The sequence below is a fragment of the Penicillium cosmopolitanum genome, assembly GCF_028827165.1.
Source record: "Penicillium cosmopolitanum strain IBT 29677 chromosome Unknown utg000003l:1.0-3747932.0:1.0-3751027.0, whole genome shotgun sequence".
In the NCBI taxonomy this organism is placed as follows: domain Eukaryota; kingdom Fungi; phylum Ascomycota; class Eurotiomycetes; order Eurotiales; family Aspergillaceae; genus Penicillium; species Penicillium cosmopolitanum.
This window is the reverse complement of record NW_026622673.1, coordinates 358,407-372,674: the sequence shown is the minus strand read 5'-3', so window position 1 is coordinate 372,674 and position 14,268 is coordinate 358,407. Positions and strand designations below refer to the sequence as shown.

At 51.6% G+C, this 14,268-nt stretch overlaps 1 protein-coding gene across 1 annotated transcript; it reads right to left on the bottom strand.

Annotated features, from left to right (window-relative positions):
• Positions 1-9,665: 9,665 nt before the first annotated feature.
• Positions 9,666-13,728, bottom strand: N7509_000311 (uncharacterized protein; the record flags this gene model as incomplete). Its single annotated transcript, XM_056624958.1, has 2 exons — positions 9,666-12,062; positions 12,115-13,728. The coding sequence occupies 2 exons, from the start codon at positions 13,726-13,728 to the stop codon at positions 9,666-9,668; spliced, it is 4,011 nt and encodes a 1,336-aa protein (XP_056493540.1).
• Between the last annotated feature and the right edge of the window lie 540 nt (positions 13,729-14,268).

The window sequence follows — 14,268 nt, the reverse complement described above, 5'->3', positions numbered from 1 at the left end:
TTCATCCTTAGTGGGAGCTCCATTTACAATGGACCTTGGAGGACGGCATAGGAGGGGAGAACGGACCTCTTTAAATGAAAGCCATTAACCACGACATCGTCATGTCCCTATTAGCGACATCTTGCAGTGGAGGCGGAAGCATCAGGAACAAGAAGCAGAATACTTCAGAGAGCCTCGACTAAGTGTTTTCGGTGTCAAATTTCCCAGCTTCTGCAGACATCAAGATGAATGAGCTGCCGTTGAGTGTACTGGGAAGAGAGTGTGTCAGATAATGAAGGCTTTCCAAGACTCACAAATACATCCCTTCTCGCTCTGAATCAATAAATCAGAATCGTAAAGAGAATAATGGAGTGGAACAGCCATAAAAATGAGGTTGTTCCTTCCTTCCGTTCGATATATTGTGGGCTTTTTGGCGATTCTCGGCGATTATGAGCGCGCAACTTATCTCCCATAATGACAGGTCCATTCCTAGCTAGCACCGAGGGTGCTGCACGGAAGCATTCACTTTAACATAGTAACGGGCTCGGGGCTTGAGGGAGTGTGACTTGAATCCTGGGAGTAGGATGAGAAGTATGCGGAAAAAAGGTATCCTGTGATTCCTCAGCCAGGGTCTAAGTATCCAACGTGCAGTCGAATCTGTGACCATCGTAACCCATTGGAACCCCGGCTGGCGTGCATCCGCAGAGGAAAGCTGCGAAATGACCCCCGACAGATACGTGTCATCCACGGCCCTCGCCTCAGATTTCCGCTCCAGGCGTTATCGTGAGTCGGTTATGTACAATCAAAATATTCCTACTAATTCTGAATGGTTTCCCTTGGATATCCAAGACGACACCAAGCGAGAACACGTTCCTATCATTTATTTTACTAATTCGAAGAGCAGGTATTGCTACAGTACTTGAAAATCAGCAACAGAATCTCATTTCTGAGCTCGAACGTCTGCGCAATTATTCATGGACCCTGTACAATGAGTACAATAAGACAATGAGAGAGCTAGAACGGGCCAAAATGCACCAGTGATCTGAACGTGGATGACAAGAGACTATTCATTGCGCCGTAAAAAATGCTCTATTTGATGACCATGAGGCACTGTCAGCAGAAACTCCCGATACTATCTCATTTCAATTTCATTCGTAATTGATACAGTACATTTTTTGAATCACGAGTTCCAATAGGTTTCTCGAAAGAAACCCAGTCGGGCTGTGCATCTTATACTCCGATTGAATCTTCCATGAATTTTACGATATACTGTGACCAGGTTTACTCAAGTTCTTGTATTTTGAACAAATCCGCAAAGACTACACCTGAATTTCAACGGCCAATTCTTAATGTCGTCTCTATCTCGGGTTCAAAGGAGAGAAGACGTGGGTACATTGTGGACATATTTGTATCAGCCTTATCCAATTATGGGAGGTTTTATGGTAGGCTCAGGCTCCCAGGTGTTGTAGTTCAGAGGTATCAATTGTCTTATTGTTTCAGAGGGAAACATTAGGCTATATATATACAACAAGAAGAGCAAGTTGATTTCCAATCAACTTGGTTCTTCGTATAGATATCTCGGGATTAATTCCGATGGTTCGGCTTGGTTCCTGATCTGCACCAGCCTCATATCACAACACCAGGAGCTCACAGCCAAATTTGGGCCAATCATTTCTACGGGGGCTTTGTGGCAGACGTGAATCATTCATAGCACCGATTGGCTCATTCTTCCTCCGATCTATTATTAGTATCCAATGATCGCATCAATATTTACGAGCCACAGGCTCCTGGGAGCCATGGCCAAATATCCACCAATCATTTCAAATATGACTTGCGCGCATGTGAGCCATTGATAGCACTAATTGGCTGATATTTCCGAATAGTGGTACCCACCCTCCCGCATCCACTTTGCTCCCAGGTGATTGATGTGGGTAATGCCTTTGCAAAGATGCGGCTGGTCGCAGAGGTTTGATCTACGAAAACGTAATCGACCTAATATCCGGCCCACTATACAAGGGACTCTGTTGTGATGGGGCTGTGTGAATCAGTCCCGCGCCGTACTATAGCTTGCATCTGCTTGGTGTTGTGTAGGTGTACTTTCTTATCTCCGATATACGAGTTAGATACTGAGAACATGCCGTTTGGCTGGTAGAGATCCAGGGCCGCAATATGGCATGGTGTTTGCCTCTCTTTGATGAGGTGTTCATTGGGTAGGGTGTCGTTGTCATCATTGGTGGGTGAAATGATATGACATGATCTGTTGCCGCCTCACCTGTCGCAATAACGTACGAGCCCATGGTGGTGAATGTTGAAACGGATCATCGATGTTTTCTGCGGCATGCTCACCACTGTTGAAACGGTGCCAACAGTGATAAAAGGAATTGCATATATCGAGTCGCCAGGAAAAATGCGATATCTCCGAATGTTGTGTTCAAGTATTGTGTCAGATGAATAACCAAATGTTGAACCGGCTGCAATTTAAGAGTAGTTTGTGTTTGAACACTCACAATTGATGATGATGATCTCATTCACGCAGACTGAATGCATGGCTGGATAATTATAAATACCCGATCCCTCGCCCGCTGAAGAGTTGTTCGCAAGCATTCCTTTGTGATTTTGGATCAAAGAATGTCAATCGTGATTCGTCTCCGCGGCTACTCTTTGGTATGGATTGACCTCCAAATCATGCAATGAAATAAACTGACCTTTTTTATCGCGATGGCCTAGCCTTTTTCAACAACGAAGTCTTCAGACAGCAAGTGAGTGTCGTTTCCCAGTCATTTAGAATCATGCTAATCGGAAGATGCTCGATATCAACCCCGTTTCCGCTATTCCTCGAATAACCCATTGAGCGAACCTTTCTGGATCCCGAATAGCCCAAGCTGCGAGCACAGTGAATTACAAGTTGTCTTCATGAAATGCCCACTGACGATTGATGATAAATAGCTGTCATCCTTTATACAGTCTCCTGCAGCGGACAACAATATCTGAGAACGTGAGTTTCAAAACATTCCGCAATTTTCAAGGCAGACGTCATGTGCTGACGACCCTCTATATAGGATGGCAAACTTTCGATTGCGAGTCGCTCAATGTCTTCTAAGTCATGCTAGTGCTTTGCCCCTACGCATTCCCAACGTCTGGTACTGCATTTTCTTTTCCCTACCATCGCCTTCCGTTGGTGGCTCTTTGTTTTTCAGGAAACCTCGCTGATAGTTCTTTTTCTTCATAGGGCACGTGTCAATATTACCCTCGACCTGACAGAGATATGCCCCCTCCCCCCCCCCCCCCCCGTCTTCGAAACCAAACCAGCTTTAACAACCTGATGGGCCAAGCCATGGGATATTACTACGCTCGCGCCTTTATTGTTTCTGAACACGTGGTTGAGATTACCAATTCAACTGGCGCATTTAGCGAGCCCAATCCAGAAAGGCTTGATGCCATCTGCTAAGCCATACGGTAAGTCTCCAAAAAGGTGTTTTCGTCTCTTCGGCATTACCCTTTCCGATCGGAGGCTAACTGTCAGGTTTTGAGGAACTTGTGATATTCCGACAGCTATGAATCTCTTGCCGACCTCCGACCCAAAGCCTCGTGAACAGCCATGACCCGGTCCCATACTAGACTGAGTGAGCCATTGCAGCATCCGACGACATCAAAGAGAAGTCTAGCATCGACGGCCACCAAGAAAGACCATGATTTCTTTTCTCCGGGTGTGAAATCAGCCAGCAATGAATCGAGCCTGAGGCCAGCTCTGCCAAGCCTTGATTGCAGCTCAGCAAGCGACAAGCCAGGTCACAGCACTAGATTTATCCCAGATCTCTCCCCATGAGAACGGTCGCTTTCAGGTGAGCTACTACTTCGCCCCAGACCAAATACCATGAACCTCTCTTTCAGTGGAACTTTGTACTAACACGTTTGAAGATTGACCTCTCACACGAAAAGCAGAGACGAATCAGCTATGCATTCGCAGATAGTGCCAACATGCATTTGCAGCGATACGAAACGACACTGGGCCCTCCAGACGTAATCGAGCTGAGCCCGCTACATCTCTGGTTGGCTTTCGCTGATCCCAAACTACATTAATGGCAAGTCTGTACCACCCTTAGCCACCAGAAGTCTCGCTGATATGGAGAAGCAGTGAAATGCAGTACTGCTTCGGCTGTTCCTACAAGTCCGGTCGAGATAGCGTATTGCGCCTGGTATTGAGATTCTCATATAGGCCGCGAGCACGGTCAGTAGCGAACACCCATCTTGCGCCAGTTGCTGACTATTGGTGCTAGATCTAATATCTCCAACGGCAATCTGTTTGCCTGTGGCCAATGCAGACGGCGATTCAAAGCATCCCCCGTGGCCTATATCTAGAACTACGTTCTCACGGCTGGAGGTTTGTGACAACTGACCTTTTTTTGCCAACCCGCTGGTATGAAGATAACTTTCCCTTCCAAACGTGGCCGCAAGCCAATCGAATGCTCTCCCCATGATGTCATCCCCGAACGGCACGAATTCACCAGCGGAGAAGCGTTGTAAATTACGGTCGTTCGACTGCCGCAGCGGTTGCAACTGCTCAATTATTACTCGAAGGATGCCAGGTGCGTTTGTGATAACTGGTAGAAAAGTCGTACTTATTGACCTCGGACGTAGCTGTGATGTTCTGCCATTGTGGGCCTGTCACTTGTGCCCGACGCGAGACGCTGCGACGCGTCAGTGCACGGCCTTGTCGCCTGAAGTATACCGCCGGGTGCTGCCCTAGGTCATGTCAAGTGACGACAGAAAATAATAGGCCCAAGAGAAAAGACACGCGAGACGAATCGGAAACAAGCGGGTTGTGAACACGATGCATGAGCGATAACCGTCTTTCTGATGAATGGTCATCCAGATGCGCCCTGCGGGAATCGAACCCGGCACGGTAAGGAAGCAAACGTGGCATATTCGACTAGACCACGGGAGCAGATTCGCTGAACGCGCGAAATCTGCCTCACTATATCCACCGTCTTTTTAGAATACCATAGCCACCGTTAGTCTCGACCAGTCCTCAGCTACATTACCCCTTTGAGCTCCACAAGAGTCTCTCATTTGGCCATGCCAATGTAATATGATATTTGAAAAGAGGGCCAGAAGAAAGGGCTTGAATCGCGGACATTCTGATGGTTTTCCAATTCTACTGCTACGATGTACGTGCGCATCTAGGATATATATTACGCACACGATGATCATTGATCGACATTATCCAAGAGCTATGTATCACCAAAGAGTATGCGACGAAGCTCAAGCCACGTAGAAGAGCGACCCGAGTGAAACAATCATTAAATCTATCGTCAATAGATGTACATAATGTACCCCCCTTTAACCTACTTTTGAATTGGGAACAAAAGTTGGTTGCACCGTCACGCGCCTCCAAGCCCAAGGTCGAGTTTTTTCAAAAAAGACTATCCACAGATAGTTAAATTACGATCTGGTGTGATGACAGATTCCAGTTGACGAACTGCATCATGTTTCACCGTCCATCATCTTTTACATCATTGGTGAGCTAACGAAGATCCAACTGTAACGGCGATGGGTAGTCACCGTTGGCAGCCACTTCACCGCTCGGCAGTTACGCCGCGTCGCAAATCAATATGTTGACCACTGGTTCCCATCGATCATGATCATCACCAACTCTCAATTGTCACTCACCTCCGGCCCTCATCTCCAGCCCTCACCATCAACGTGTCCTCACCACCAACACGTCTTCATCATCAGCACGCCTTCATCAGCACGCCAACACTACCTACTCACTGTCGATAACCCGCGTCTCATCACGTCGCGACAACTTTTGCCACCACTGATAGCCAGCAAAGATACGCATTCACACAAATGGAGGCTACTTTGGATTGCACGCGTCGCTCGGATCGGCCACCAAGCTATCATACACTGAGATCCCCACTGGTCCGATGACTCAGTGCTCTACCTCGCACTACGTTGAAGAAATGCCCATTGTCGAAAGCCAGGGCGTGATTCAAGGCTACATTAAAACTACACGCGAACCAGGAACCTGGCTATTGAACTCTACAAACAGGCTGAAGGGCATGACACAAAGTATGCGGGATGATTCTTGATTCTATTGATTATTTGGAGCAGGTCTTGGCTTCTTCGGGATCTGACGACCCCGAATACTAGTCTCTGACACCACGAAGAGGTGCCTGCAATGGCCAGAGGATCAGGACGAGGACCGCGGCGCCACGGGTCGCCTAATGAGCGCAAATTTGATAACGCAGGGCTCAAGGCTGCCTGGAAGCTCAAGATTATACAATCACAGGGCTCAGGGCTGTGAGGGAGAACTTGGTGTCGCAGATGTCCCTGCGGAGGCTCGTGATATCGCAGATGTCCCTGCGGAGACTCTTGATGTCGCAGATGTCCCTGCGGAGGCTCTTGATATCGCAGATGTCCCTGCGGAGGCTCTTGATCTCGCAGATGTCCCTGCGGAGGCTCGTGATATCGCAGATGTCCCTGCGGAGACTCTTGATGTCGCAGATGTCCCTGCGGAGGCTCTTGATCTCGCAGATGTCCCTGCGGAGGCTCTTGATCTCGCAGATGTCCCTGCGGAGGCTCGTGATATCGCAGATGTCCCTGCGGAGACTCTTGATCTCGCAGATGTCCCTGCGGAGGCTCGTGATATCGCAGATGTCCCTGCGGAGGCTCGTGATATCGCAGATGTCCCTGCGGAGGCTCTTGATGTCGCAGATGTCCCTGCGGAGGCTCTTGATCTCGCAGATGTCCCTGCGGAGGCTCTTGATCTCGCAGATGTCCCTGCGGAGGCTCGTGATATCGCAGATGTCCCTGCGGAGGCTCTTGATGTCGCAGATGTCCCTGCGGAGGCTCTTGATATCGCAGATGTCCCTGCGGAGGCTCTTGATCTCGCAGATGTCCCTGCGGAGGCTCGTGATATCGCAGATGTCCCTGCGGAGACTCTTGATCTCGCAGATGTCCCTGCGGAGGCTCGTGATATCGCAGATGTCCCTGCGGAGGCTCTTGATGTCGCAGATGTCCCTGCGGAGGCTCTTGATATCGCAGATGTCCCTGCGGAGGCTCTTGATCTCGCAGATGTCCCTGCGGAGGCTCGTGATATCGCAGATGTCCCTGCGGAGACTCTTGATCTCGCAGATGTCCCTGCGGAGGCTCGTGATATCGCAGATGTCCCTGCGGAGGCTCTTGATGTCGCAGATGTCCCTGCGGAGGCTCTTGATCTCGCAGATGTCCCTGCGGAGGCTCTTGATCTCGCAGATGTCCCTGCGGAGCACATTGTTACAACGCAGGGCTCATTGCTGCGAGGGAGAACTTGTTGACGCAACACTCTCCTGCGGGTCTCAATTGGTAACGCAGCTTCCCCCTGCGAGGCAAACTTGATTACGCGGGGCCTTTCGCGCGAAGACTTTTTGGTAACGCAGATCTTACCTGCAAAAGACACCCCAAGGCTGCGAGGCCCGGAGTGTGAGGAGGAAAGTCCTGCTTTTCTTTTCGACGGGAAAAGAGCGTCTTTTATGCTATTCTGAGTAGAGGTTTCGGCAGCGACCACTTGCGTACATTTTGCCGAGTCCAGAGATTTTGACTTCAAATTCGCAGCGGGCGACCCTAATTTCGTGGGTGTTGAGGCGGTTTATCAACGTTGAAATAAGAAATTTCAAGAGTTTAGAGTGGAGAGCGGGTGGAGTGGATGGATCCAACTGGAGCCGTGGTTGGTATGATACGATGCGTGACAAATCATTCCCTCATCAACGCCGTCGAGACATGGCTTTTTAGATAGTGAGCGAGTGGTGGTCGAAGTTTGCATCCGATATTGTGGAGGCACCAATTGCGCGCATATCGCCAGAATTAGTGTTTGACATTCGGCGTTTGTGCCGCGCGAGCACGTCTTTGCTAGGCGATGAGGCGTTCTTTTCAACATTGAAATAAGCATAGTAAAGCGTTTTGGGGTAGCAGACGAGGATGTGGCTCGTTCCACTGGATGGGACCAGGCCCGCCAGGCAAATTATTTGCCTCAACGTTCATTGGCCTAGGTTCAACGGCCTTCAACGCAGTTGGCGTAAGGTGTAGGTTGAACTGGTGATTTATCAATAACTCGCTTTGGCAAATCGCTTGCCTGCCCGCTAAATTTCTGTCCGCAAGATTTTACCTTAAGCCGGAATATTGCTCTCTGCCTCTATTCACCCTGTTAGCCTCACTGTTGTCTATTCCGTTGCGAGTTACAACCACTGCGAGACGATTTGTCACCCGGATCTCTATTACAACAACGAGTGGACGATGATCGGACTGCCACATGCGCTGGCACCCAGAAACGAGTCGAGACGGCTCCATCGATGAAGAGACTTTGAAGCCGAATCTGTTACATATCAGAATATGGTTTCGTCGAGGCCCGATCAAGGCCCCGTTGCCGCCAGAATCTGAGATCTCTGCAATCAGTGAGTTCTCGGCAAACGATGGCCCTTAGAATCAACCTTTTCTAGAATCCATTTGTTCCAGGGCTTTCGAACGCCGCCTGGCTCAGTACTAGGGGAATAATGTCACGAGTAGATCCAAATCGGGGCTGGAGTGCCTCATGATAGAATTCATGGAAACCCTGTACCCATGCTTCGATCTTCGACGACCTAAATTCCCTTTCAAGCACCGTATCGGATCCTTCAAACTACTCTATGAGACGTCCGCTCGGGTATTGCACCTTTCATTTTGTCCCAGGACGGCTTCTACCGCAGCCTTTGGCCGTATGCTGAGCGTGCCCAGAGACCCTGAAACCTCTCAAAAAGTGTATTTTAGTGCTCAAAATCTATCCAAAATTTCATCTGGGAAAGACTGGAAAAATCACAGTCTTGCCCAGAGCCTGCATCATTCAAGTACGAGCGCCTCGCCGCATTATTCAAGTATTGGCCCAAGACAGGGTAAGTCTGCTCCAGCCCCTGAAGTTTAGCATGGTGAAATATGGACACAGGAGACACAGTCTACTATCCTGTCCCACGCCCTTTGCCCAATTTTCCCATATGCGCATGTTAGAATGTCCGATTGATTGAGTCTCCGGATGTACTAAGGAGCTTTCCATGCTTCGTGCAACAATTGCGATGGACTATCGTCTTATTGAACCATCTCCCCACCCAAGCTTCTCGATGAGGAAGAATAGGCCTGAATACTGTATGCTACAGTGCCGAGTTCCGGCTGCAAGCTTCTTTGATCTTGGTATCTACGGGCCGGTAGACTGAGCCCCAGAAGGCCTGCTAATTTGAATTCGAACAACAAGATGAGATATATTCATTTCAATTCAATTCAATTCAAGATTCTATTAACCTAATGCAGCCTGGCTAGTGAGCGCCGTGGCTATGTAGGCGTTCCCTCCATCGGGAACCAGAACCATCCTAACGCCACGCCCGCAGTAACAAAAGACAAAGGAGATACGGCGTATTGCCATAGAAAAACAAGTAATAACTCCCACAATGACGGTAACGAAACGCTCACAATGAATGTAATCGGCTACTGCCAGCTCCCACAGCGCCTACGGCCACTGCCCATGGCCGCGACTCTCCCCGTCCCCGCCACAGGCATGACCTCAGTCACGCCCTGGTTCCTCCTGCAATTGTTCTTCGATGGTGTAGTAGCTCCTCCGCCTGCACGACCTCTCGTAGCCGCCAGTTGACAGTATTCTTCCTTATACGTAGCGTCTTCACCTCCTAGTGCCCACTCCCTTCGAGCGTGTCAATGTTTGCGTCGACATCCTCGTATTCCACGTCGCGGAATTGACCGAGGAGTCCTGTTCGGTGCATGAATTCGGCCACGTAGCGGATGGCCTGCGAGTCCGATACAATCGTGTTGTAGTCGGTTGTACGCCCAAGGTCGGTTTTATACCAGATCTTGTTCAACATGGTCTCCCTCAGGCTGGTGTATAACGGGCACTGGAGGAGGACATGCCTGGGCGTCTGACTGCCCTCGTCACAGTGACACCGGCCTGCGTTGAACTGATCATCCTGCCCCCGCTGATTGGTATGTTTGAAGAGGAAATGCCTCAATCCGATACGCTGCGAGCGCATCTGCACCAGGATTGAGGAATAGGCCTTCGGCAGTCCTTCGTATAGCTTCAGGACCTTCTTCGAGGGCGCCTCCACCAACTGGTGATACCGCTGGGCCGTCTTCTCCTTCGCCCACGCCTTCATCCATCGTTCCTTAATCCGCTGCCGCACCCAGCGTCGCGCGGATGAGGCTAATCGGACCTCGGCCCCACGATAGTCCGCCCCACCCCCGTGCTCCGCAGCAAACTTAGCTTCAACGTCGGCTGCTTCGTTGCCCGGCACACCCACATGTGCGGGGATCCAGTGGATCTCAATGGCAGCGGGAATCGGGCTGCATGTGGGTGTGAGCGATCGGAGGGTTCGTACGTGTTCATATATTTGTCGGATCACGTATTGGCCCGACGATCGCTTTGGGTTGGCAATTGCTTGGATAGCTGCTTGGCTATCAGAGAAGATAACCAGCTTTGCAGGCTGGTCTGTCCCTATTTCCTTCATGAACGTTGCGAGTGCCATCTCCACTCCGTTCAGTTCAGCAACATACACTGTTGAATCATCGGTAGTCCCCAGGTACCGGTTCAAATAGAGGCTCCCCTTGGCTCCCATCGGGCGGAGCGAGACCGCGGCTGCACCTACGTGGCCCTGATAGCCACTGCCGTCGGTAAAGAAAATCTCCATCGGTGGTTGCTCCGGTATCTGATACGTTCGGAGGTGCGGCTCCACCCGGGACTGTAGTTCCCAATCCAGTAGCTCATTCTGGATACGATCGTGCGTAGCAATGGCTGCTTCCGCATTGTTCCCAATAATACATGTGATCCGGGGCTCCCAGGGCCGGAGAGTGCCCGCATGGCGGGTCTCCCAAACCCCTTCTGGGGGCGTGAGAGTATTCAGGACTTCGTTCTTCTTCCATCGGAGGGCTTCCAGCGGGCTCCAGCCCCCGAGCCGGCGTTGCTTTGGCTGTCGTTGGTACTGAAGGGTCATTGGTTGGGCCCACGTTGGGCTTGTTTGGATTCGAATGGCGGCTTCTTCAATATTTTGTTGCATCTGTAGATGGATTGGCAGGATGTAGAGCTCTACGTCCAGCAGGGCACCACTGACCCCCTTGAACGCGCCGCTGATGGCGATTGCGGCGCGCTTCTGCACACGTGCGAGCGCTGCTACCACCCGGTGTCGCTCCCAGGCTTTGAGGTTGCCTGTCGCCGGACCGTACCATGCCGAGAGCCCATACAATAGCTGGGGGACCACCACAGCTTGGTACACCTTACGCATGCTGAGCAAGGAGACGCCCCATGTGGACCCTGTAATCTCTCGGAGGGCCTCCAAACTACCGTTGGCTCTTGCAATCACATAGTCCCGGTGCTTTTGGAACGAGAGGGTTTTATCGAGCCAGATTCCTAGATATTTAGCGTGCTGAGATGGTTCGATTTGACCCCCGCCGGGAACTGAGATCGACATCTGATCGTTGCCCTGCGGATGGCAGGCATCGAAATCGTAGGGATCCACGTCGGAGGGGATGCCGGTGGCTGTATTTGGGGGATTTGGGTCATTTTGGTTGATATCTGGTGCTCGAGGGTTCTTGAAGTGGATGAGTTCGAACTTGTCCGGGGCGAATTTGGCTGCATGCCGTTTTGCCCAGAGGTCGGCCCGGCCTAGGGTCTTCTGTAGCAGTTGTGTATTGGTGTAGTAGGATTCGGAGACCACCACGATCGCCACGTCGTCTACCCATCCAAATCCTTCGGTTATCCCGTCCCCGGTTTCCTTGCAGCAGGTGCTCACCAAGGGGGCGTTGAACAGGAGGAAGAGGATCGGAGAGAGTGGGGATCCTTGTGGGATGCCGGTTGGGGTTGGGAATGCCTCGCTGAGATAGCCTGGGAGCTTGATTCGGGTCCTGCGATTAGTTAAGAAGGCCCTAATCCAGGGAACCAGGAGCCCGAGCCCGAGCCTTTGGATATTGCTCAGCAACCGTTCATGGGAGACGTTGTCGTAGGCCCCAGCTACATCGAGCAATACCATCGAGGCCTGGCGGCCCCGGCCCCAGGCCCGGTGCACCCGGTCCAGAATTAGCTGTATAACATGATCAATGGAGATACCTTTCCGGCCCCCCCAAATGGGTCACCGGGAGTAAAGCGTGTTGTTCCACTGCGTCAGAGATCCGTGTGGCGATGATCGATTCCAGAAGCTTCGCGAGTGTGTTGATCAGGGCCACTGGCCGGTAGGACTTAGGTAGCCGGAAGTCTCGGGGGCCACCCTTCCGTAGCGTCACCGTGATCGAGGCCTGGAAACACTCAGGGTTGTATCCAGTTCGAATACACGCATCAAATATCCTCGTGATGATGGGGACAAAATTGCCGCAGCTCGCCGCTAGGATTTTCCACATCCGGTTGGGAATAGCATCCTCGCCTGGGGCCTTGTCCGGTGGTGCTCGGTGGATAGCATCCCGGACTTCCTGTTCTGTGATGTCGGGGAATTCGATTGTTGGTTTGTAGTGGACATGCCGGCCCGGGGCCAGGTCTGACAGGTCCGCCTCCGGTGGTCGTGGAAAGAAGGTTTTGCGGAGGAGATCTACCTTCTCCGCCTCACTGGTGGCATTGCCATCGGGACCCTGCAACGGGGGGATCACGCCACTGGTGGTTTGCTGCCGGTTACGAGCCCATTTAGACAGCTTCCAGAGCCCTCCTTTGGTCCTGCTCGCCTTCCGAACCCACCGCCGAAAGCCCACACTGAGTGCCTTCTTAATAGTTCGACCTTTGTGGTTCCGCATCGCAGCGTATACCTGGTGTTTCTCCTCCCTCTCCTCCTCGGTTCGTGCTTTGCTAATCTCTCTGAATAGCCTGCGGCAGGTTCTAATAGCCTCTGTGCACTCCTTCGTCCACCCCTCCTTTGCGAATGCAGACGGACGGGCCCATGGTACGGTGGCCTGGATCCCCTGCTGCACCACTTGTAGCAGGCGTTCAGTGTCGTGTTCGATTTGTTGCGTGTTGCCTGGGGTCGGGTGCCAGTGTTGGAGGTTGTCGTTCACAAATTGGATCAGCTTGGGCTCATCCGTGGCCTTCCAGTTGCGGCGCAGCACCGGGTCCTTGGCCACTTGCGTATCGACATCGACGAGAGAGTGGATTGGGAAGTGGTCTGAGTCCGCGTGGACCTTCATGTGGACCTCACAGTTGATCATGCGGGGTTTCACCGGTGCTGACGCGAGCACCATGTCGATAGTCGACTCGGAACGAGTATCCCTGCGTGTGATCGTTCCCTCGGGCAACCAGTTATCGATTGCTAATCTCTCCATTAGATCTAGCAGTTCCTCTGCCTTCTCGTCCGCCTTCACGCCTTCCCCTCCCCACCATGGATGGTGTAGGTTGAAATCCCCCAATACTATATACATGCTGTTGTTGCTGCTCGTCTCAGGAAGCAACGCTGGCAAAAGGTGTAGCGCTGCGTGGGTGTGTATATCGTTGTAGACGTTCATGATGCGCAGGTTGCCCGTGAGTGTGTTGATGTTTAGTTCTTGCACGTCCCTGCTGTGGACCGTGTGTGCCCATCCGGTGAGCTTCTTCGAAACAAACATACAGACTCGTGCTCTCTCCTCCCCCTCTCCTCCTATCTCCGGGTATAGTAATTCATGTGTGTCTTTCGCCGGATGATGTGTCGTGTTGCTGAATGGATTCTTCCAGGGCTCCTGAATGGCGATAATGTCGGCCTCGATGACGGCCGGATCCCTCATGAATTGAGCCATGACGATGTCCTTCGATCGATTGACGTTGTATTGATAGATCGCGAGCGGTTTCCCTCTTGTCGGTGGTTGTGGTTGTCGCCCAAAAGACATTAAGTAGCTTCGACAGGCCTACTTGCATAGACCACTACCCCAGTTTTTCACCCGATAATGAGGCTTCTGGACTCTTGAGGTTCACCAGGCCTCTCACCCTGGGTGTCTCTTAGTTTGCTCCTTAAGCATACATCACGGGCAGGCCAACTAGGACGACACCGCTTCAACCGACCGAGGTCAGTCTCAGGCCCCCAGTGCGAGTGAGGTAATTGACTCCCGTCTGTTTGTACACCGACACGCGCATCCGTCCTCTCAGGCTATACAGACAGTCTCTTGACAAGGGCCCACCCCTGCCACAGTGGCTGCCATTGTACACCACGCCCCGCGAAAGCTTGCGCTCTCGTTTCGCGTTACCTAGGGAGGTCTCCCTCCGCTAGGCCGACCGTGTCTTGCAGAGAGCCTTCGTATACGCTCCAGCCGGCAGTGTATGTCGGTTGCTCTCTACTAACC